Source organism: Castor canadensis, chromosome 14 (assembly GCF_047511655.1).
Source record: "Castor canadensis chromosome 14, mCasCan1.hap1v2, whole genome shotgun sequence".
Lineage (NCBI taxonomy): Eukaryota > Metazoa > Chordata > Mammalia > Rodentia > Castoridae > Castor > Castor canadensis.
Window position 1 is genome coordinate 16,078,542 of NC_133399.1, and position 24,444 is coordinate 16,102,985.

The 24,444-nt window shown below is 48.1% G+C and overlaps 1 protein-coding gene across 2 annotated transcripts; it reads right to left on the reverse strand.

Moving 5' to 3' along the window:
• Nucleotides 1-374: 374 nt before the first annotated feature.
• Nucleotides 375-17,684, reverse strand: LOC109687410 (cytochrome P450 4F1). 2 transcript variants are annotated; one of them, XM_074053852.1, is made up of 13 exons: nt 17,568-17,684; nt 16,948-17,146; nt 15,914-16,058; nt 13,135-13,188; nt 12,916-13,043; nt 11,482-11,603; nt 10,053-10,323; nt 3,282-3,348; nt 2,955-3,084; nt 1,468-1,601; nt 1,309-1,373; nt 1,065-1,147; nt 375-733 (listed from the first exon to the last, which is right to left on the reverse strand). In XM_074053852.1, exons 2-13 carry the CDS (start codon nt 17,143-17,145, stop codon nt 556-558), a joined length of 1,575 nt encoding a protein of 524 aa, XP_073909953.1. In that variant the 5' UTR covers nt 17,146; nt 17,568-17,684; the 3' UTR covers nt 375-555. The 2 variants fall into 2 exon arrangements, with proteins under 2 accessions (XP_073909953.1, XP_073909954.1); XM_074053853.1 differs by lacking the exons at nt 15,914-16,058; nt 17,568-17,684 and having other exon boundaries at nt 16,948-17,140.
• Nucleotides 17,685-24,444: the final 6,760 nt, after the last annotated feature.

A 24,444-nucleotide genomic window follows, 5' to 3' on the forward strand; every position in this document is an offset into this window, starting at 1 on the left:
AGGCTACCTGGGTGAAGCAGCAGACCTCCTCCCCTATGCTAAGGGATAGCCAAGGAACTCTGTCTTGGGGAGCAACCACACCCAAATGAAGAGATCTGCCTCCATGAGTTGTCTTCCCTGACTCAGTATCAATCTGCCCCTTAAGTCTGTACTTAAAAACTCTGGTCCATGGCCCAGTAGGAGAATGCACCACCAACTTGGGAGCCCTCTGATTAACAGGGCAGGAATTCAGGACATCCAAAGACACCAGTCCCGCCTCCAGCCAACTCCAGTACTCATGGATCTAATCGCAAACAATCTTGGCTCACAGTGAGTTCACACACAGGTGACAGAACAGTTTTATTCCTGGGAATCTGCATGGTGGGTGGGTGGGATCGGCGGTGGGGGGGGGTGTCCCAGGGCAGACACAGGTGACAACGTGGTCTTATCCCAGGGAATCTGCATGGTGGGTGGGTGGAGTCAGGGTCCCAGGGCAGGCACAGGTGAGAGTGCACTATTATCCCTGGGAAGCTGCATGGTGGGTGGGTGCCCACGGTCGGGTCCCGCAGGCTGTGGTCACCGAGCGCCCGCGCGCAGCGGCTCCACCCGCAGCCACAGCCCGCCCTCTGCGCGCAGGATCAGCTCAGGCTTCCTGCGCGGCTCCGCGTGGTCGGGCAGCACGCGGAAGCGCAGCAGCGTCAGCGCCAGCGCCACCTTCATCTCGCTCATGGCGAACGTCTGTCCGATGCAGTTCCTGTGGACGGTGGGAGATCTGACTGCCCGGGACCTCACGCGGGCCCCAAACACAGACCCTGGCGGGGGACCCCGCCCCACCTGGCCAGCCCAAGGAGCGTTGAGGACGTAACGTGCTGGGACCCCGTGTGGACGCCCATGTTCCCAGGCCTGGCCCAGACCCCAGACCCCAACTGAGAGCGCCCCGTGGACAGCTCTAGTCCTTCTCCAAATCTCTGCGGGAACCTGCGCAGCTGCGGCGGGAAGGACACCTGGGACACTGATCATCTCAACCCCCACCCCTAGACCTCCACCTTATCACCCCACGTCCGCATCTCACCATCTGGTCTCACCTGGGCCCCGCAGAGAAGGGAATAAAAGCCAGAGGTGACCTGTCCTTGATGTTTTCTGGGTCAAAGCGGAAGGGGTCATAGACCTGCGGAAGAGAAAGAGACAAGGCTGCTGGGTGGGGTCTCCAGCACAGTCAGGGAGACAGGTGTGCCTGTGCTGGGGGAAGGAGAGGTCTGATTCAAAACTCCACCACTTCCTCTAGGACCCTGTGATGGACAAGCACTGAGGGGAGGCGGGAGGCAGTACCTCAGGGTCTTGCCATACTGCCGGGTTGTGATGAATTCCAAATATACTGATGAGACAGATAACACCTGTGGGAGAGGAGGGGGCCGTCAGGACAAGGATCCTCTTCCTGATGGACCCAGTTTCCTGTCCGGGAGGAACCTCCCCCTGTCGCTGAGGCACCTTTGGGGATGACCCGGCCATCAGACAGCACAACGTCCTGGGTGCAGCAGCGGGCGATGACGGTGACTGGTGGATGCAGCCGCAGACTCTCCTTGATGCACATGGTCAGGAAGGGCAACTGGGCCAGGTCATCCCTAAGGAATCCCTAGGCCTTAACAAGCATCCAGGGAGCAAAACAGAAGCCACTGGCCCCTGGATTGCCCAGTGAATGAATTTTAATGAATCAAGTATGTGAGAGTTAGAAAAGCAGAGAATTAGGAAAGTACCAGAAAAAAATTAACCAAGTATTTTTAGAAGCTTTTCTGAGGCAAACACATACCCAAAGGCCCATGGCAAAAAGATAAAAAATTTGCATAAGAATGAATGGCAAGAGAGAAAAAGTAAAATGCAAAGGAAAAAGAAACAAAATAAACAAGTCTTATGTGTTTGTTCTTATTTATCTCTCTCTCTAACTCTATCTCACATTTTCTCTTTTCCTTTACAATCTTCTCTGTTCTTTTCTTCCTCTTTCTCAGTCTCCTTTCTTCTTCAGTATCCTCTCTTCCTATCCTCCATTTTCTTCCACTACATAAGCTTAGACCTTTTTTTTGTTTACTTGAACAGAATTATTTGATTTTTATTAAAACTTGGGTAGTGTTCTGCATGATTTTCTCACTTTTCAGCAGCTGTCTTTATTCACTTGACAATATTTCATGAAATCTTTCCAAGTCAAATTATCGTTATTCCATGATGTGTACATATTCTTCAACAGTTTCTTTTTTTCTCTTTTATTCATATGTGCATACAATGTTTAAGCTTAGACTTCTTCACCCTGCAGCATTGTTCCCAAGCTGCACACAGATATCTATTGATCATAATCCAGAGTTTCAACTCAATCCCATCCTTGCCCACATGTCTTGAGGGTGTCCTAAGTGATTTCCCACAGACCTAGGAGCTCCTGGAAGGCAGGTCTCTGGACTGGCTCCTTCCCAGCTCTCTAGAGAACAGGATAGGATTGGGCACACAATTGGGGTGGGAAGGCAGTGTGGAAGTATTTCCTGAATGAGGCTGGCTGGTTGGATGACACAGGGGATCTGGATGACAGAAAGATGAATTTACCCCTCAGTGTCTCCTACAAGTCCATGGCCTGAACAGCAGGGTAGGAATTTAAGTAGAGGAGAAAAACAACCATTCAAAGGGAAAGATGTTTGAAAAATGCATTTGAAAGAGATGGAAGGGAGAGAATGGACATTCACTTACTGAAAATATACAAAGTGCCCATCATATGCTCTCATATATGGTCACCTTGTCATTAAATCCCCCAAACCCAGATCTTTCTGTTCTAAAAGCCTAGAACACTTCTGTTGCAAAGCAGGCTGGATAGTAGGCCTATCTCTGACCTTCAGTCCTATTCTCACCAAACATAATGAAAGAATCAGGAAAAAAAGCTTTTTCTTCCCACCTGGGAAAGAGGGGCTAGGGAACAGGACATGAAGACCTGCACTCACCATTCGATCTCTGTAGGGTCTCGGTCCCTCAGGAGCTCCTGTACCTCCTGCCGGCAACGCTCTTGGTATTCTGGGTGCTTTGCCAGATTGTACAAGATCCAGGAGAGACCACTGGCTGTGGTGTCATGGCCTGAGGGACATCCAAGCAGGCTTGGGTCCCTGGGCTGATTCAGCACCAGAGGGTGGACAGCAGCCAGGTGGCGAGGCCCACAGGCAGGATGGGGAAAAGGGAGGTAGGACAGCATGGAGTTATCCAGAATCCACCCACCACATCCCTCGGATGGTGAGACCACTGATCCCTTGGTAGTCCCATAGTGGAATCCTCACCCTCAAACATAAAGGTGTCGGCCTCTGCTCGTATGTCCTCGTCTGACAGCGTCTTTCCATCTTCATCCTGGAGAGAAGGCAAGACTCCCTGAATCAAACCAGGATCCAGGGCTCCTGTTCTAAGCTGAGGTAATCTTTGAACAGGTTGTCTTTCCTCCAAATCCAAGCCCACTTGCATCAGTAGATTTATCTTGGTCACCATTGACAGAGTCCTCACCCCATAGGATCTTATCCTGGGTCCCTAGTCCCCTCTTTTATCTCTGGTAGGAGGCATCAATGATCCATAGATATTTTCATGTTTCTTTATGACATGGTATGACAGGAAGGCAGGGAGGGGGAAGGGACATAATGAGTGCTACAGTGAAACAAAGAAAAACCATGGGTCCATGGTGAATTCATATGATCTAGGGTGAGACCCTAATAGGGTCTGGGGATTTGCTATAGCCAAGAGACACCTAAATCCCTGTGAGGGGAGTGGCCGGAGACAGATGAAGTGTATGGTATTATTTGCTTTCCCCTGTGTGCTGGAGAGGAGGACCCCTTACCTCCTCTCCACGGCCCTCATCCCTCTGTCTTGACATCTGGCAAATGGGAGGAATGGGAGGAGGTCAGAGAAAGAGTTCATGCTTAAGAACTTTAAGAGGGAATTTAATGGAGAGTATGGGGGTCAAGCTGACTCCTGGCAAGCTTAGGACCTTCTGTGAAATAGACTGGTCTGCTTTTGGTGTAGGATGGCCCTTGGAGGGGTCATGAGATGAGGTCATTGTCAATAGAATTTTTGAAGGGGTTGTAGGGGAGCCTGGACACCCAAATGGTTCCTTATATTGATTGCAAGATGCAGTCCTCAGTTGACACACATGGCCAAAGGTCCACCTAGAGGGAGCATGTAGTGTCATGGTAGCCAGGATGGCAGGACCTTCCAAGTACAGGGAACAATGTAAAAATCTGGAGAAACCCATATTAGTGGGGGGCCCCAAGAGGGTGCTTCCCCTTATGTGCCACCGCACACACCTTTGCCACCACCATCCCCTCTTTGCCTCCACCCTCAGAAAGGGAAGAATCATCTGGTGGGAAAGACCCAGCAGCAAATATGCCTACAAGGCCAAGCCTAGGAGTCCTTAAGACTGCAAAAATCCCACCTTCCTCAGGCCCCAGGAACCTCATGCTCACTCTGAGCCCACCAGTCCTCAGTCCACCTAAATCCCCATGAGGGGAGCCGCCAGAGACAGGGAGCCCACCAGCTTCCTGTGAGACTTGCCTCTAGGTTCAACCAGGAACACTTGAACAGTCCCACTACAGGCCTAGCCTCTCCCTCAGGACCCACTGCTCTGCAGATGCCCTTGAGAGAGGTCCAGGGCCAAACATATTATAACCAGCATGGTCACATAAAAGGAGGAAGGTGAACATTTGTCTACCAGCCTTTCACCACCATGGACCTCCTTAACTGGAAGCACCACACCCCCTCCTTCATGGAAAAGCCTCAGGCTCTGAGGCAGTCCATCATTCAAACTCACAAGCCCACCTGGACAGACTGCTGACAGCTTCCTCTGACTCTATTTAATACTGAGGAGCAATGCTGTATAACCTTGGTGGCTCTAAACTGGCTGGAAGGACCATGACCCTGTGGACACTTGAAATGCCCAAACCTATGCTCAGTTCCCTGAGGAGGACTCCCACTGGGACCCTAATGATGACGGAGATTACCAGTGGCTTGAATGGTATCAGGAGGCATTATTAGGAGGTATGAAGAAAGGAGTGAAAAAGGGCATGAGTAAGACAACAGAAGTCCACCAAGGGCAAGATGAGAGCCCCAGTCAGTTTTACGGGTGACTATGTGAGGCCTTCCACCTATACTCCCCTTTTATCCCATAGGCCCCCGAAAAACAGAGGATAATTAATGCAGCCTTTGTCAGCCAGGCCCAGGCAGACATAAGGCAAAGACTGAAAAACCTTGAGGGGTTTGCTTGCATGAACACCAGCCAGCTTCTGGAGGTAGCCACAAAAGTCTTTGTCAATTGAGATCAGGAGGCCAAATGGGGAGGCTGACAGAAAGATGAAAAGGAAGGTGGACCTCCTTGTTGTGGATGTAGCTGGATAGTTGGTGGGCCCCAACGTGCAGGCCATGGCAAAGGAAGAGACAATCCCTGTGGACGGTGGTCAGCACCTCCTGGATGGCCTCACCCTTGAGAGAACTGAGACGGGACTAGTGTGATTATTGTTGTCACGAAGGACACTGGAAAAATGAATGTCCAGCCCAAGGACCTCCAGAAGCCCTCTGCCAGCCAGAGGCAGAGGCCAAGTTGTTGAAGGAAAGTATTAACCTGCTCAGGGGAGAAGCGGGCCCTGGGAGGAAGATGTTGTTGGACTGGCCACTTTTGAGGATTGTGAGGATAGACTGGCCTCCATGCCACTGGGTCCCCAGGAGCCTATGGTCTGAATGAAGTTAGGAGGCCACCTCATTGACCTCCTGGTGGATACTGATGCAACCTACTTGGTTGTAACCCAACCCGTGGGCTCTCTCTCACAGAGACATGCAACCATTTTTGGGGCCATGGGAGATCAGACTTACTGCCCCTTTCTTGTATCCAGAAAATGCAATCTTGGAAAGCAGGAAGTAAGGCATGAGTTCCCTTACCTTCCTGATTGTCCAGTGGCCTTGATGGGCAGAGATCTGTTGTGTAAGCTAAGGGCACAGATAAACTTTGACTCTGATGGCACGACAGCTTTAAAGCTGAGAGAACCTGAAGCCAAGATTCTGACCCTCATGGTTGCACAGGAGGAGGAATGGAGACTCTATGCCTCTAAAACAGAAACTCCTGAGGTGCCTGAATTTCTCTTTAAGATTCCAGGAGTGTGTGCTGAGGACAACCTCCCCTCAGACTGGCTCAGAGCATACCTGCAATAGGGTAGAATTAAGGAAATAGGTGATCTCATCCTGAAACAGCACATGCAGGCCCTTGGGTTGACTCTTTCTCAAAAAAAATATTCAATGGCTGGATAAAAAAGAGAGACTCCCTGTTAGCCTGACAACCCCCACACACCCTTATAAGCCAAGGGATGCTGTTTGGGTAAGGGAATGGAATGTTCAACTGCTAAAGCCCCACTGAAGGGGCCCTTTTGTTGTTGTTTTGTCCATTTCCACATCAGTTCAAGTAGCAGAAATTGTTCTCTGGATCCACCAAAGCTGAGTGAAGCCAGCTTCCCTCGAATGGGAATGCATCCCTGACCCAGCCTCACTGTACAATATCATCCTTCAGAATGCCTGCACCCTTCCCCAACAGGACCCTACTTCCCGGGATACAACTGGAGACCACGAACAATGAGACATCAGCCCTGCTCTAGTCGCTCTGGAAGCTGACTGGTCTTATGCACAGCGGAACCTTGAGGAGTCACCCATCTCACCTTTGAGGATGAGTCCATTCCATGTTTTCTTCTTGCCATTCTTGATCAGGTCTTCTACCTGGGGACCCCCAGGCTTTGGACTGTGACTTACGCATGCTCACTACCCGAGTGGGGAGTGTGTTAGCAAAACTACTTGTTATTCCTATGCAGGCACCATTGCTGGGTCATGCACCCCAACCATACCACCTACTCAGCATGCTTTCATGATGGTCAGTATGTCTGTTTTAACCCTATCCATCGTCCTTGGGAGCAATGGCTAGAGGCCCAAAGCTTCACCAGCACTGGGAAGCTTGCTAACCACACTCGGGTTAATGACCCCAACAAACCTGTGTCCATATACTTTGATGTGTGTGCTGCAATAGCTGAAAACATGAGGTCTTGGGGCAACTGTTGGGGGATAGCCTGGAAAAGGATCTATATGTTAAATGACAATTGTGTGTACTATGAACAACTGTACTGCCCTTTTTGGGGTTGTGAAAGGTGGGAAACTTGGCTAATACCTCACATGGAACACTGCTCTTTTACAAAAAAGGGAAGCAACCCCTGACTGCACTCTTGGTGCCTGTAGCCCTGTAAATTTCACTGTTTTCAACCTCAATGAAACAGGCTGGGAGGTCGGAAAAAAGTTTGGCACTTTCATCTATGGAAAGGGAACAGACCCTGGCACATTGTTGCATTTTCAGCTCATCATGATCACTCATGAGAGCTCCTCAGACCTGGTCTTTCACTCCTTTTACGTGGAGACACAAAGAGAGTTTCCCATCTCAGTTAAAGCCAAAAACCTATTCATTTCACTAGCTGAGTCCATAACACAAACTCTGAATGTAACTTCGTGTTATGTTTGTGGGAGAACAAATACGTGAGACCATTGGCCATGGGAAGCAAAAGAGCTAAATTCCCAAGAGCTCTTTAATGGAACCACTCTCCCTAGCCATGGGGAGAACATTTAGTTCCTAGAAACCTCTATTATTGGGAATTACTATATCTCCTGTCCAAAAGGCCAACTCTCCACCCTGGTAGGGGACTTGATCTGCTTGGGACAAAAGTTTTACAATGATACTACTCAGGATACTCAATGGTGGGGGGCTCCCAATCATATGGAACCCCAACCTTACCCAGTGGCTAACTGCCCTAACCGTGGGCACAGAGTGGTGGGCACCTCTTTTTGCTCTCCCTCAGACAAGGTGAAAAATTAGGAGTCTCCATATATGAGGAAAGGATAAACAGGAAAAAATGAGATGCCCTACAAATAGGGGACTGGAAGGACAATGAATGGCCTCCAGAGCAGATCGTTCAATATTTTGGTTCTGCTACATGGGCAGAAGATGGTTCCTGGGGCTATCACACCCCAATCTATATGCTCAGCTGCTTCATTTGGCTTCAGGCAATGGTTGAAATTATAACTAATGAAACAGCTAAAGCCCTCAACATATTAGCAAAACAACAAACTAAAATACGCAACACCATCTACCAAACCCATTTAGCTTTAGACTATTTGCTAGCCTGAGAGGGTGGAGTATGTGGAAAGTTCAATTTGAGTAACTGTTCTTTACAGATTGATGATGATGGAAAGGTAACTGAAGAGATTACCGGCAGGATAAAAAAAAGCTTGCCCATGTACCTGTGCAGACCTGGAAGGGATGGAGTCCCAGTGACCTGTTCAGGGGCTGGTTCTCTGCCCTATGTGGGTTCAAGACCTTAATAGGCTTCTTGTCTTAGAAGCATGCCTGATTATTACCCTGCCTAATCCCCCTGGTACTGTGGTCTTTCAGGACCATTATGGAAGCTACTATAGAAAGAAAACCAGCTGCTTGTGTAATGGTGCTATGGAAATATAAACTCCTAGATCAAGATGATGCTCTTTGACCCAAAAGTGGGTCCAAGCATCAAAGTGGGGGAATATGGTAAGAAGGCAGGGAGAGGGAAGAGAGATAATAAGTACTACAGTGAAACAAAGAAGAACCAGATTTGAGGAACGTTACTTAGGGTGAGACCAGAGAAAAGTCACCTCTCCCCAGAGGTTAAAGTGGCCAACAAAATAGCATGTGATCATGCATGGGACAAGCTGTACCCCCCCCATTTCTGTAACCTGCTCTAAATGGTATATAAGGAAGGCCCCCTTTGTTCCTGGGGCTCAGCTTTGGACTCTAGTCCTCGGAGTCGCTGCCAGCCTGCTTAATAAACTTGCCCCGTTTCTCTGTCTGAGTACTCCTGCAGCAATGGGATATCTGAGAAAAATTACTGGCATGCAGAATTACAGAAGGATTGAATGGCATTTACCTTGGAAGTTAGAGACCAATCATTACTCCTGGGACATTTGCTCCCATTCCCAGTTAGTAACTCCAGAGAATTTTATGTCCCCTGGAGATGTGGTTTTAGGCATACAGATGTTACCTTTGCACTGGAGAGAAGCTGTTTATAGCCCAGAACAAAGTTCTCTCTCCCTCTCTGTTTGTCTTCTTGTTCACTCAGGAGGGAAGAAAAGGTAGGTATTTTACAAGCTCAAAGATTGTAAGGTACATGTCTTTCTCCTGGGGAGAAGAGCTTGCTACAAATGCAGGAAAAACATTGCATTGCCCAGGAAGGGGCTCCTGGGAAAGTGAAGCCATTGCTACAATCCTATCTGGTTGTTGCTATTACCATGCATGGTAAATATTCTGCTCTGATAATGGCATTTGATGCAGGGATCAACATATAGGTACAGATACTGTGGTGCACTAACATTAACTTGCAAATAGACGAAATCCTCAGGCCCTGTATGGTTTCAGGTTTAGCAGTTTCCTGCCAACTGTATTCCCTTGTAATCTCTAAAATGTACCTGCCTATGGCTTGTCCCTCACCTTTTTGAAAACCATTCCTGGCCTCTGAGTGCCCTGGATACTAAGACCAAGTTATTTCAGATCATATGCAAAATTACATCATCTGCCCTATCATTTCTTGAGGAATGGGTCTGAGATTTGAACTTAGGACTTTGAGATTGCAAAACAGGCCCTCTACTACTGAGTCAAAATTCCAGTCCATTTTACTCTGGTTATTTTGGAGATGGGGGTCTTGAAAATTATTTGCCCAGGCTGACCTCAAACTTCCATCCTCCTAATCTCAGCCTTCTAAGTAGCTAGGATCACAAGTGTGAGACACCTGCACCTTGCTTGCCTTGTCATTCCTTCTGACATTTGAATCAAGATCCTACTCTTTAATTCTTACTTCCAGGGTTGGTGGCAATGCCTTTAGTCCCAGAATTTGGAACATTGAGGCAGAAGAATCTTTTTAATCCGAGAGCTCAAGACCAGCCTGGACATCATAGTAAGAGCCATCTAAAAATAAAAGCTAATTAAATAAAAGATTCATTCTATTTCTTGAGAAGCCCACCTTGGTCAGCAGCAGCACATCAATGAAATCCAATGTCTTGGACTTGGCCTTGGCCTGGAGGAAGTCATCGATACCATGTTCAGGGAGAGTTCGGCGTCGTTCCTGGATGACGGCATCTGTGAAGTCATGTACCAGGCGGCAGGCCTTACGGAAGCGCCGCCCATCAGGGGTGAGATGGAACAGGAAGTCCATGTGCAAAAGTAGTTGCTGGTTCCTTTTGGCCACAAGGGCACTGAGCTCCAAGATGGCGGCAATATATTCACTGGGCTTCCTGCAGGATGAGGGTATAAGAGAAGGCAACTTAACATCTCTAAATCCAAGGAGCACTTCACAGCAGCAGCTGGGATTCACCTCCCATTGGGAAAGTGAGTATTCAGAGACAGATGGCCTCAAGATACAGGATAGGGGTGAGCCATTCTTGACTCTCTATCATTAATTCTCTCCCTACATTGCATCTCTATCAGCTGCCTCTGTGGCCCTATGCACCCAGAGGAGAGTAGGTACATCAGCCTCCTCTCCTTCTTCTCCTACCCAGCACCCAGTCTTGCCCCACCTCCTTTTGAAGTTGTCCACCCAGCAGACCTTATTCTCTTCCTACTTGTTCCTGGCAGCTCCCTCCCTATTGTCCCTATGTTGTGTGCAAACTTCACACAGTGTCTACATGACATCCAGTGTTCCACAGAGCCCATGTCTGGTCATACCAATCATGCCATCACTTCCATGTTATAATTAGGAAATGTCTCCCCGAAGGCCAGCCTTTAAAAGCTGGAACCCCAGCCCAGGGTTGGTATTGGGAGGTGGTGGAACCTTTACAAGTTAGGGAGGAAGATAGGCCATTGAGATATGTGCCTGAGGAGATATTGGACCCAAGTCCCTTCCTGTCTCTGACTCTGTACTTTCCACCTCCCATAAGGTGAATATCTTTCCCCACCAAATGCTCCCAGCATGACATACTGCCTTGCCACAGGCCCCAAACCAGTGCAGCCAACCAAGAATCAACTATTGTGATCGCAATAAGCCTTTCCTCCTTTTATATGAGTTAACTCGGGCACTTTGACACTTTAATGGAAACCTGACACAAGTTGGAAACCTTCAGTAGTTCCTTGGCAACCTCAGGGTAAAGTTCACAACCCTTGCCAGACTTTTCAATATCTTAAAGACCTAACCACTGCCTACCCTTCCTGCCCCATTTCCACAGTGCCTCCTCATTGCCTTCACACATGCTCTGCTCACCACACTCCCTTGTCTTTACTCTAACAATTTCACCTGCTTGGAAGGACAACTCGAATCTCCAATCCCCTGTCCTTCAAAGCCAGTTCTGAGCCACATCCTCCAGGAATGCCCCTCTGGTGTCTCTGGACAGTCCTCCCTCCCTCACCTCCTCTCTTAGGACCATGCCCAGGTTTCAATGTCCTTGGAAGAGACTTACTCCTGACAGTTGCTGTCAAAGCTGAAGACACATTTCTGCAGAGTATCCAAAGTCATGAGGCTGACATGCTCAAACATGTCCAGACTGGTGTTGCCCTCCAAGATCAGACGCTGCCACTTGGCCTGGCCAGACAAGGGGACAGGGCTGGGACTGAGTCTTGGCTCCCCGAGCCTGTTCCCAGTCCCAACCACCAGCATGGACTCTCCAGAGATAGCCTCCCAGTCCTTTGTCCCAGGTAACCAACCCCAGGGATAACCATGCTTGACTGGTAGTAGAAGCTGTAACTATAGCAGATACAAGCCCCAGGCAGAGAGTCAGGACCCCTGAGTTCAAGTCCCAGATCTGTGTTCCACTTTCTTTGGGCCTTTGGTTAGCTCTTTGCCCTCCCTCAGGTACCACTTGTCAAAGCTTTTGTGTGTGCATGCAGAACCCAGAGCCTTACACATGTTAGACAAGCACACTACCAATCAAGTTACATCCCATTCCCTGCCTATCAAATCTTGAGCAAGAATTAACTTAACCTGCTCTAGTACCTGTTAAACCAAGATGGAATCCCTGATCCATCATTCCTAGCTCACTTACCAGATGAGCAAACTTTGGCAATCACCCTAAAATGTCTAATCCTCACGTTCATCATTCATAAGGGGCAAAAGTAACCTCTACCTAACAGGATAATGAAAATTCAATTGAACAGCATGGATTATTGAATAGACACATGGCACCATTTCTAGCATGTGGTAAGCGCTCAATGTTATTTTTCTCACCTTTGTTATTATAAATGGATTTTTTAAATATCCCTATTTGGGACAGGTGGTCCTTATTGTTTCTTGTGAATCATGTGAACATAATTCTGAAGGGAATGACTTCTGATGGGAAAGGATCACATGGAAGAGAGTACAATTGTCCCAACTAAGGACATTTGAAATCAGCTTGAAGTTGGCCAAGCCTGAGCCATGTGAGAGGATAGAGCCAGGATCAGCCAAGCTATCCACATGATCGACAGCTCCTCATATCCCATGAGTGAGTCTACTCCTGGGTCAAGAAGAACCAGGCCATGAACATACATCATTGTCAGCAATCATCTGTCCTTACTGCTTCAATGTGGAAGTGTCTTGCTGTTCATCAATAGTTTTTATGCAATCTTCACCATTACTGAGTTCAGTTTACAGACCTCTGGGAGAGAAGCCTAGAAACTAACCACTTCTGAGAACCCACTTTATATGAGGGATATAATTCAATTAGTTTATCTGGAGTGCCCCCTCCTTTGAGGTAGAGATTTTTATCCTCATTTTTACAGACGAGGGAAGAAACTGAAGATAAGAGAGAGACTAATGATCTCAAACTGACCCATAAGAGACAAGACAATAGACCAGATCTATCTGTGGCCCCTTTGCCCCTCCAGCTTCAGCTGGGCCCTGAGTTCAAGGGACTCACATGCATGACATTGGTGCTGTCATTGAAAATCTTCATATATGGCTTCAGGATGTTGAAGTGGAAGGCTGGAGTCAGCATACGACGGTGACAGCTCCACTTGTCACCAGCACTCAGCAAGAGCCCGTCCCCTGGGAGGGCAGCCATGATTAGTGGGCTAGGGCAACACCTTCCGCTGGCCTTCAAGGCTGTCCCCAGGTCCCTTCACTTGCAGTTACTCACCTAGCCAGGGTTTCAGGAAGCTGTAGAAGACCACATCCTTAAGTGCCACCGCAGCTAGCGTGAAAGAGAACCATCAGTGGCTGTGGAGGGGGTACAGTGTAGGGTCTGTGTGCCAGGGGTCTGCACTTCCCTCTCCAAGCCCAACAAAGCAGAAAGAAGCAGAGGACAGAGGAAGGAGTAGAGAGGCCAGTGTGAATCAGAACAGGCTGTAGCAGCAAGTAGAGACAAGGCACAGCCTGACATAGCACCACACACATCAACATGATCTCACATAGCTCCTACATGGTTCACATGGTCTGTCCCACATGAGCACAGCACAACACTCTAGACACATTTATAGAGACCTAGGATACCATGTCTACCCCAGCATTCTCTGACATCTTCTGAAATAGACCTGAAACATGTGACATGGATACCCATGGGTTAACATGTCCTGATGTAGACACAACATATAAGACTTGCCCTAACATAGCTCCAATGCTCTGATATGAATAGATGGTCTCAAATGCCCAGGCACCAGAACAAATTTAAAATTGTCACATTAATTTCCTAGATGTGGCCTTGAAATGAACCAACTGGACCCCAGACATGACTGGAATGTACCCTAAGACCAAACCTGCCTTGGGCAAATAAGGTATCTGTCATTTATCAGGGGGAACTTCAGTCCCAACCTCAGACAAGCCCAGGCATGGCCTAGACATGACCAGCAAGAAATAATGGTAATCATAATAGCTGCTCAAACAAAAGCAGACAAATCCTATCATGGCCCCCTATCCACGGCCCAAGACGAGCCCCAGACAAGACCATCTTCACATGATCCCACAAGTCAACCAGGTATAACAAGCCACATATACCAGGTGTAACCAGGTTACAGGTTTAATGTAAATGTGACAAGATATGACCTTATTGCAGGTGTAGCCATACGGAAGACTTCATAGTAAATGTTAGAGACAATAAGCAGACATGGAGTGCAGGTGAGACAGAGACAGGGACATCACTGCCACAGTACCTCCTGCCTGTACTTGAGTCACATAGTTAGCTAGAAGCAGCTCAGAGACCTCAGTGGTGGGCAGCTGAAGCATGGGAGTTATGGAGGTGAGCGTGGAAGATGGGGATGACCTGCATGTTAGGGTCTCTGCCACCAGCAGCACATATCCCTGGAGGTGCTCGCCAGGACCTGGGTATATAGGACACCTGCCTACAAGCTCTAGATCTGTAGAAGAACAATATGGACTCAATGCCTGCTCCTCTAGTCTTCCATTGAGAAAGATTGCAGTACAGAAAGCCATCCAGAGCCTAGGAATTCTGCCCAGTCACTAGTCCTCACTATGCTGACCTCTGCCTGGGCTTCCTCCAATACCTTCAGAACATAATAATCCCATTCTTCAGTTGCAGGGACATAAGAATTCCTACTCCATTTGAATCCCAAACACCACATTTCCATAGCCTCTTCAGTCCCATTTTCTAGATAGAGACTGAGGCTTTAAGGATGAAGTCACTTTCCCACTACCTCCTAAATAGTAAGGGGCCTGCCTGAGACCTTGGTGTGGCTCCTTCTCACTCAATAGCCTGAGTTCTTAACCATTCAACTTCTTAGCGTTCCCCAAAACAATGGCACTGGAAGCCCCATGCCTGTCAACACTTGGCAATAAGAATGCCAAAAGTTGAAAGAGGACTTTGGACTTTGATTTGGGTCACGACAATTAAAGTGAATTACAGGCCACTTATGGGAACTGGGGGAAAGATGAGATTTCCCATGGAACTGAACTGTGAGTCATCATGAGATCCAAAAGAAAAGGCTGCCTTGAAAGGGAAAGCTTCACACAGGAAGGTAAAACTGACAGAACACAGGTTGTGATGTCATTCTTGTACACATGGATACAACTGTGCCTGAACCACCTACTCTAGTCTACAGTCAAGAAGTTCCCTTTCTTTCCTTAGACCACAGCAGGGTGGCTCTCCACCACTTACTACTGACAGAGAACTTGGCAGGCAGAGAGAGCCAGAAACCTGCCCTGGCAGGTGTCAGAGCCATGGTCCCTGTGGGCTGCTGCCCCTTCCCAGGCTCAACATGGCCAGGCTAAGGATGGGAAGGGAAGAGGACACAGAGGGGAGCCAGGTTGGTATTGGGTGTCCTAGGGGAGATTCCTGGAGCCCAGAGCAGGAGGACACAGGATAGAGTAGCAGGAACTGACTCAGTACAGTGGGAGAGCATGGGAATAACAGACCAGACTCCCCACTTGCCACAAGCTCTCTTGTTGCTCTGTGAGTTGGTCACATTGATGACAGGTATAAAAGAGGCTTCAAAAGCTGGTGATGCCTACTACACAACTGAACCTGCTTTAAACAGTCCCACTCATCCTTCCAGATGCCCCTGCCTCTGTTTTCCTTGGAACCCCACCTTCTGACTAGCAAAGAATTTGCTTCCTTATAATCCAGCAGTCTAGTCTCTCTTTCTGCCCATTCCTGAATCCATGAGGTTGTGGATGTCTCTGACCTGATCCTCCTATTCTAGAATGTGGGCTCCCCCAAGATATGGCGTTGGATTGAGGAACTCTGAGGATTCCAGGAGAACACCACAGTGGGGTAAGTGTTGACAGCAGTGGAGAGAGATAGTAGAAAGGGAGCTGGTGAAGACATGAAGGAAAGATGGAGGGAGTTGAGAGAGAGCAGGGAAGGAGGGGTGGGGCTAACACAGAGCCATACAGAAGCATGGGATCACAACTAGAAGTACTCAAATGTGCCATGGCACCTACCACCAGCCACTCCCCATGAGTACCTGAGGCATTGAGGACAGATCGGACGATGTCAGGGTGGCACAAATTGATGAGGGGGAAGATGGGACCCATCCACACCATAAAGCCCTGGGGGTAGGTGCCCACTAGCTGAGTCACTTCCTTCAGGCCCTGTTCTGTGGGGGGTGCCTGCAAATGAGACAGGGTGGTCACCTCCTGTGATGGCTCATTTTAGTTGGCAAATTGCCTTGGTTAAGGGATATAAGGATGGAGGGTAAAACCCCATTTATGTGTCTGTGAGTGTTTCAGACGTGATTAGCATTTGCTTCCTCAGATTGAGTCGTAAGACCCAGCATCTACGATATAGCTGGCAGGCTCAATTCACTGAGGATGCAGATAAAATGAAATCATCAGAAGAAGGGAAAATTCTCTCTCACTTCCAGAGCAGCACATCCATCTTCTATACTTGAACATCAAAACCTGAGCATCAAGTCTTCAGCCTCTAGGACTTCCAGTAGCCCTTCCCCACCCCCAGATCTCAGTCAGACCTTTGGTCTCATTTTGAATTAATTGCACAACAGCTTCCCTGATCCTCCATCTTGAGGATGGCATATTGAGTCTTATCAATTTCAATGATTACATAAGCCAATACCCATAATAAATACACCTTTTCTTCTGTCTCTGTCCGTATATATGCCTCACTTCTATGGGGATTGGTGGTCAAAGATCACTTTTGTAAAAACTGAAAGCCCTGGTTTGGGTTGACACAAACAAATGTTCCAGGCAGTGAGCAGACCCTGGACAGCACCCCTCAGAAGACCTGAGTCCAGGGGCGGAGAATGTGAGACTCCAGGGGTCCTCACTCTGGGTATCTCTCCCAGGGGAGCCCTTAGAGGTGCACAATGTATGGAAAACAGGAAGGAAGTGAATGTAAAGCAGACCAAGGCAGGGAGGACAGGAATGGGAGAACTTCTTAGGTGGCACAACAAGGACCCAAGCCCACAACTGAGCACTACTCCCTGACTCCTCAGAAGTCCATCCACGCTGACACTCCAGAACTGCCCTGCTGACAACTCACCATGCCCAGGTGACCAATGAGCCAGTTCCGTTTGGGGGGCTGAGGGAAACATTGGAGGCGACGAGAGTTTTTATAGAAGGTGTAGATCTGGGTCAGGACGTGAGCCAGGAGCCAGGAGGCCCCAGCCAGCAGCAGGAGCAGCCATGGGGAGGCAACCACCGACCCCAGGTCCATCCAGGACAGGCTCATCTGGGGCATCCTGTAGGGCAGATGGACAGATAGTGAGTGCCTAAGACCCAGGAGAGGAACAAGGAGTTCAGGACAGTGGGCAGGGGCAGAGACTGTGAGTGTTGAGAGCAGGGCAAGAAGGAGAAGTGAGTCACAGGACAATTCATTAGAAGAGGCTGGAGAAGGAACAGGAGGAGGAATGGAAGAATGAGGAAGAGGGGAAATGGAGGATGAAGAAAAGGACAGGTGAATATGGTGGCAACGATTATATAGGAGACCTGCATGAATCATAGAGAGGGCCTGTTAACAGGACACTACTGGCCTTCTGAGCCAGCTGGATTCTGTTGTTGCCCAGCCCTCGGTAGTGGGAACCCTGGGATAGCACCAGCTCTGAACAAAACCCTCCCCTCCCAGGTCAGGACCCTCCAGCCCCACCTCCCCCAGTCTGGCACCTTCTCTTAGGAGCACCTAGTCCTTCACCGCCTCTTCTCCCTTGGTCTGGGACTCCCTTGTCTCTGGTTCCTGACCTGGAGAAAGCTGTGGGAGGCTGGAATGGCTGCTGCAGCCAATCCCTTCAGGCCTGCCTACCTCCTCCCTGCCTGGGCAGGTGGCCAAGGCATGGGGGCAGGGTCAGCTGGGTACAGAGAAGAAAACAAAAAAGTCCCTCCCACGTGGGGTGGCCTACACAATTGGGGGAGATACAAGGGTGAATCTGAGACCCAAAGTTTACAACCACTCAGGCCTTTCCAAAAAGAGGGTGCAGCAGATAAAAGCATGAACTTAGTGTTCAGGGGGCAGGAGACCAAGGTCAGGCCAAGCCTTGTCCTAGAACATCTACCACAACCCTCTTCAACTTGGGCTGGGAAGACGTCCTCCCAGTTTCCTGTGCAGAATTCAGAGGCTCTGACAAGACAAGCCAGCCTCTGCCTACCAGCTGCACAGCCTGGCAAGGTCGTCTGAAGTCTTGCCTTCAAGCAGCCCAGCAACTCTGAGTAGAGACAGACAGTTTAGGAGCAGGAACAAAGAACCCAGCCCCTCAGGGGATTTCCTGTGTCAGATTCCAAGGATAACAAATACAGTTGGTAGAATTCACTTGGAGGCTGGGCTTAGGTGGACATGTCAGGTAGAAGGAGTGCAGAGGCTTGGGGGATGAGGCCAGAAGGGCCCTGAGTAGGTGAACTTTGGCCAGGTGAGGTCAGTGTACTTCTTTTTCTTTATGAAGTTCGCATGGCACTTTAAATAACAGTTACTCACCTGTAAAATTACAATATATATGTTTAAATAGGAACTGCTTAGAGCCATGCCTGGTATATATGAGGACTCCATACATGTGACTGTTGAGAAGACAGTGAGCACTGTGGTTGGTGACAACACACACACAATGGTGGCTCACACAAGGAGGGGCTGTGTGACTCTGGGCACATCTCTTTACCTCATTGTACCTCATTTTCTCATCTAGAGATTGGAGGGAATAGCAAGATTGTTGTAAAAATTAAATAAATAACAACAATACTACCTGTCCCATGGTCAGAACCAAGCCTGTATTTACCTTTATTACTTCATACTGTGGTGTCAGAATGAAGACATTGGCACCCTTTTGGCACACCCATAAGGAACTTGCTGGCTGCAAGCATCCCTCATTCATTCCATGGGCCATAGCTGGCTTTTAGGAAAGCAGTAAGTGCCTGGTTTGGGGTCAGACAGCCCATGGTCAAGGTCAAGATCTGCCACTCAAAACCTATGTGACTTTGACAAGTGACTTACCCTTTCTGAACATCAATTTCTCCTAGGCCTATCCTAAGAGAATCCTATGGGGAGTGAAGGAGACAGTCAAGCTATGTGTCTTAGTTTGGATTCCCCAGAAGCAGACCCCGATGCAGAGTGTGAAGTGCAAATACTTTATTTGGAGGTGACCTTAAGGGAAGAATTCAACAGGAAACACCAGCAGGACGGTGGGAAGTGAGGTGGGAAGGGGAGGCAGAAGTGAAAGGGGACTAGATGAAGGAATTTGGACTGTGGAGCAGTGTGGCTCAACCCTGCTGGGGGTTTTGGGAGCTAGCACTGCAGACACACCTCAGAGTCATCCTTTCCAGAGTGAGAGGGATGGGGACTATATACCTCATAGCCACTCCTTAGTGCCAGGGCTGCTTCCAAGGGCTGTGTTTTTCCAGAATGTTTGCACTACAGGGTGCCAGACCTGGGGACATGGGGATGGAACCAACTCAGTGCCTCCACACATGAACACAGCCCAGTGTAAACAGGCACATACATTAAGTGATTATTCACACTAACAAATGAGCACATGTTTGCATATCAAAACTGTAGTTACAGATGCAAACAAGCACACATATGCATACTACCACACTGCACACAATTATGTGCACACATACAGGACACACTTGTAGACACAATTGCACACACTCAGACTCATACACACAAGTCTCTCACATAAATGCACAATGAAGCAGCCCTTGGAGCCTGCTGCTCCCACGCTGCCCACCAGCAGAGGGAGCCTCCTCTACACTCAGGAGGGGAACAGGCCTCACAACATCCAGTGACAGCACCAGGCCTTGGTGTTCTAGAATTACAGAGGCAGAATCTCCAGGATCCTTACTCCCGGCTGTCTCTCTCTCTCTGTCTCTCTGTCTCTCTCTCTCTCTGTCTCTCTGTCTCTCTGCCTCTCTCTCTTTCTTTCTCTCTCTCTCTCTCTCTCTCCATTCATTCACCATTGTAATCCTTGGTGGAATCTCAAAGCCTGTTTGAGTGGGAAGGGAGACATTGAACGCCAAGGTATAGATGACTCTATGAAGCAGTTTGCTCCATCATGAAGCAAAGAATGTACCACTGGCTGGTGAGAAAGTGAGGCCAAGGGAAGGACTGGTGTGATTGAGAAAAGGTTATTGTTAGTACTCCAGGTAAGTACTGAAAAATCAATTTCCATATTCCATGGATCAGCAAATATGCTTGGTGAACTGGTTCTGACCTGGTCCCTTTTTGAGTGGCCTGTGAGCTAAGAACGATTTTTAAATGGAAATAAAAGCTTTTAGGAGACACAGGGAAAACAAGATAGGCCGTTTATTTACTACATATGGTCTTTTCTGAAAAATATGCCAACTCCTGCTATGTAAAACAATAAATAATCAGAAAATAAGTGTCTTAAGTGTTTTAGTGTTTTTACAATAACATGCACCTGTAGGAATGTGCTCAGATGTAAATCTAACAAAGTATGTGCAGAATTTCTATGGTGAAAACTTCAATACACTGATGATAGAAATCTAAGAAGATCCAAAGAAATAGAGACATATACAATGTTTATGGATAGGAAGCTTAATCTTATTAAGATGTGGTCCATCCTTGCAATGGAAACTACTTAGCAATACATACAACATGTAATATGCAATATGCTAATGAAGACAGTCAGACTCCAAAGATACACACCAAACAAACCACTTATCCAACCTCATTGAAAAGGTGTTATTATAGACAGAATAGGTTACCGGTTTCCACAAGTTAGGAGTGGAATGAAATTTATTAGTGCCAGGAAGACTGTTGTGATGGTGGTTACCCAACTCTAGGCATTTGTCATAATTCAGAATTGTACACCAAAGATAGTATACTGTACTTCTGAAAACTTCATTGTAATTTTAAGATGATTGGAGTGGCTATAATGATATGTTATTTTCTAGGTATACCAAGAAAGGGTATGCCAAAAAAGTGTGTACTTAAAGGTGAAAAAAATGGGAAGGTAGAGAACCAATATTTTTTACTATGTGTTTTAATTTTTAAAGTAGTGAATGTAAAATTTATTACATTGAAAAGTTGTAGACATCACCTGTCAAAGAGTCTGGCCATTATGTCTGATTGGTCACCTCAGCAGATCTGATGTGCCTAGGTCTGAAAGCCACAGTGAAACACATTCTTCATAGGTAAGGAGCAGCCTCAGAAGCCAACCTGACAAACTCGGCCCCATTTGCCACTTACTGACCCAATGACAATAATGTCTATGTCTGAGTAAAGAGTTAATGTCTATGTCTGCTAGGCAGGCCCTCACCACTGGAGCCACTACCTCAGCAATCCAGTCCTCTTAACCAGACCAAAAAGTCAGTAAGGGTGGAGTTTCCAAGCCAAGCTTGTTCCAGGAAATCCTACAAGGATATATGTGCATCCCTTGCTATGAAATGAAATCTCTAGTGCAAAAGTTATTTGAGAAGAGTAACAATTTTCATTGGCAATCATATCTCAAACCATCAATGTGCAGAAAGGTAATTCATGGAAATGAAAACAATACTCTGAAATTATTAAAGTAGTTTAAATGATTTTTCTAATATTATGCTTTTCTTTCTTTAAAAAAGGAATGACTAGAACTTAATACAAAGATTTAAGACCACATGATATGATAATTAACGTCCTAGAAATACATCAAGGTGGTGGAAATGTAGGGCAACTGCGGGTTTTCCTCCCTGACAGAGTCTCAAACCTGCCTTTAACCCTGGTCCCCCTCTTCCACAAACACCTTGCCTCGTTTGCTTCCCAGAGAATGTACCATCAGCGTGTGGACCCTGTGGTCAACCAGAGGCAGTCAGACTCTTGGGCTCAGAGATACTAAATTCCTGCCTCCTCCACCCTAGGATCCTACAGTCCCCTAGTGCCCACTACCATTGCTAGTGAGGCTCAGACACAGGTGACAGCACAGTTTATTACAAGGATTCAGCATGGTGGTGGGTGGGGTCAGGGCAGACACAGGTAACAGCACGGTCTTATTTTTGGGAATCTGTATGGTGGGTGGGTGGGATCGGCAATGGGGGGGGTGTCCCAGGGCAGACACAGGTGACAGCACAGTTTATTACAAGGATTCAGCATGGTGGTGGGTGGGGTTTGGGAATCCCAGAGCAGACACAGGTGACAGCATGGTCTTATCCCTGGGAATCTGCATGGTGGGTGGGTGGGATCGGCGGTGGGGGGGGGGACCCAGGGCACACACAGGTGACAGCGTGGTCTTATCCCTGGGAATCTGCATGGTGGGTGGGTGGGGTTTGAGGTCGGAGGGCAGACGCAGGTGTGACAGCGTGGTCTTATCCCTGGGAATCTGCATGGTGGGTGGGTGCCCACGGTCGGGTCCCGCAGGCTGTGGTCACCGAGCGCCCGCGCGCAGCGGCTCCACCCGCAGCCACAGCCCGCCCTCTGCGCGCAGGATCAGCTCAGGCTTCCTGCGCGGCTCCGCGTGGTCGGGCAGCACGCGGAAGCGCAGCAGCGTCAGCGCCAGCGCCACCTTCATCTCGCTCATGGCGAACGTCTGTCCGATGCAGTTCCTAAGGGCGGGTGGGGATGATGACTGCCAGGTACCCCACACGGGGCCCCAAGGCACCGATCCGATCCTAGCCGGGGACCCCGCCCCACTTTGCCAGCCCTAAGGGCGAAGTTCTAAGGTACCTGGGACTCCTGTGGGCATAGTTAGTGCCACAAGCTGTCTTCATATGAATACAAGCAACTGTCAGAGCCACCTTACAGTTACCAGTAAGTGAACGGATAAACTGTCATACATGGAGAAAATGGAATATTTACTTAGCACGAATAAGAAATGAGCTATGTATCCATGAAAAGACATGGAAGAAACTGAAATGTATGTTTCTAAGGAAACAAGCCAATCTGCAAAAGCTATACACTGCATGATTCCAACTATGCTATTCTAGAGAAGACAAAATGATGGAATCATTAAAAAGAGCAATGGTTGCTAGGAGGCAGAGGGGAGGGAAAGTGGAGCGCAGGGCATTTTACATCTTTTTTTTTTTTTTCTGTAGGATTGGGGTTTGAACTCAGGCTTTGCACTTGTAAAGCAGGGGCTGTATCACTTGAGCCACACTTTGAGTCCATGATTTTTAGCATGGTGAAAATACTCAGTATAACACTATAATGGTGGATATGTGTCTTGGTACATTTGTCCAAGTATGTAGCATGCAGAACAATAGAAGTGAACCCTTATGTAAGCTAGAAAATTTGGGTGATAATGATGTATCAATGTAGATTCATCCACTGTAACAAATGTGCCACTTTAGGGGAGACATGGATATTGGGGGGGTATGTGGCAAGCAGGGTGATTTATGCCTTTCCACAGTCCAGAAACCAGCACAGCCACCCAAGAATTGGCTGTTGTGTATTACACAAACTTTTCTCCTTTTATATTACTTATCTCAGGCACTTTGTTTTTTAATGGAAATCTAACTTAACACAAGATGGAAACCTTCAGTCATTCCCTGGCAATCTCAGTATAAAGTTCACACCCCTTTGCCAGGCTTTTCAATGTCCTGAGGACCTAGCCACTGCCTACCCCTCCTCCCCCATTTCCACAGTGCCTCCTCACTGCTTTTGCACAAGCTCTGCTCACCTATGCTTCTTTGCCTTTACTCTAACAATTCCAACGTAGTCAGCTGCAACATATGCCAGGTGTAACCAGGTCACAGGTTTAATTTAAATGTAACAAGATGAGGCCTTATGGCAGGTGTGGCCATACAAAAGACTTCAGAGTGAATGTTAAAGAAACAAGCAGACATGACCAAAGGAGAGACAGGTGGAGTGCAGGTGAGACAGAGGCAGTGGTATCACTGCCACATTCCTCCTGCCTGGCCTTGCATCATCTGACCAGCTGGAGACAGCTTAGAGACCTCAGTGGCAGCTAGCCGGGACAGGTACATTGTCCATCTTGACCAAGGTGGGTGGAAGATGGGGATGACTGCATGCCAGGGTCCCTGCGACGAGCAGCATATGTCCCCAGACGTGTTTTCCAGGCCCTGGATTTACAGGACATCTGCATGCAAGCTCTAGATCTGTAGAAGAATAAAAGTGACCCAATGCCTGCTCCTCTAGGATGCCAGAGAGAAGAATGGTAGTACAGGGAGCCAGATGGAGCCCTGGGGATTCTGTGCAGTCACTCCTCGCACTCTGTGCTGAACTGTGCTTGGATTCCTTCCTGACACCCTCGACCACAATACTCCTGGTCCATCAGTAGCTGGGACACAAGAATTCCGTCTCCATTTGGATCCCAAACACCAAATGCCCATGAGCCTCTTCCTTCTCATTTTCCAGATAAACAGACTGAGGCTCAGAAGGACAAAGTCACTTGCCCACCATCTCCCAAATAGTAAGGAGCCTGCCTGAGACCTCGGCATGGATCCTCTGATGCCACAGCCTGAGTTGAGTTCTTAACCACTCAACTTCTGTCCCTGAACAATGGCACTAAAGTCTCCATGCCTGCCAGCACTGCATGACAGAATGACAAAAGTTGAATGAAGACTTTGGACTTTGATTTGGGCCAGGACTATTAAAGTGAATTAC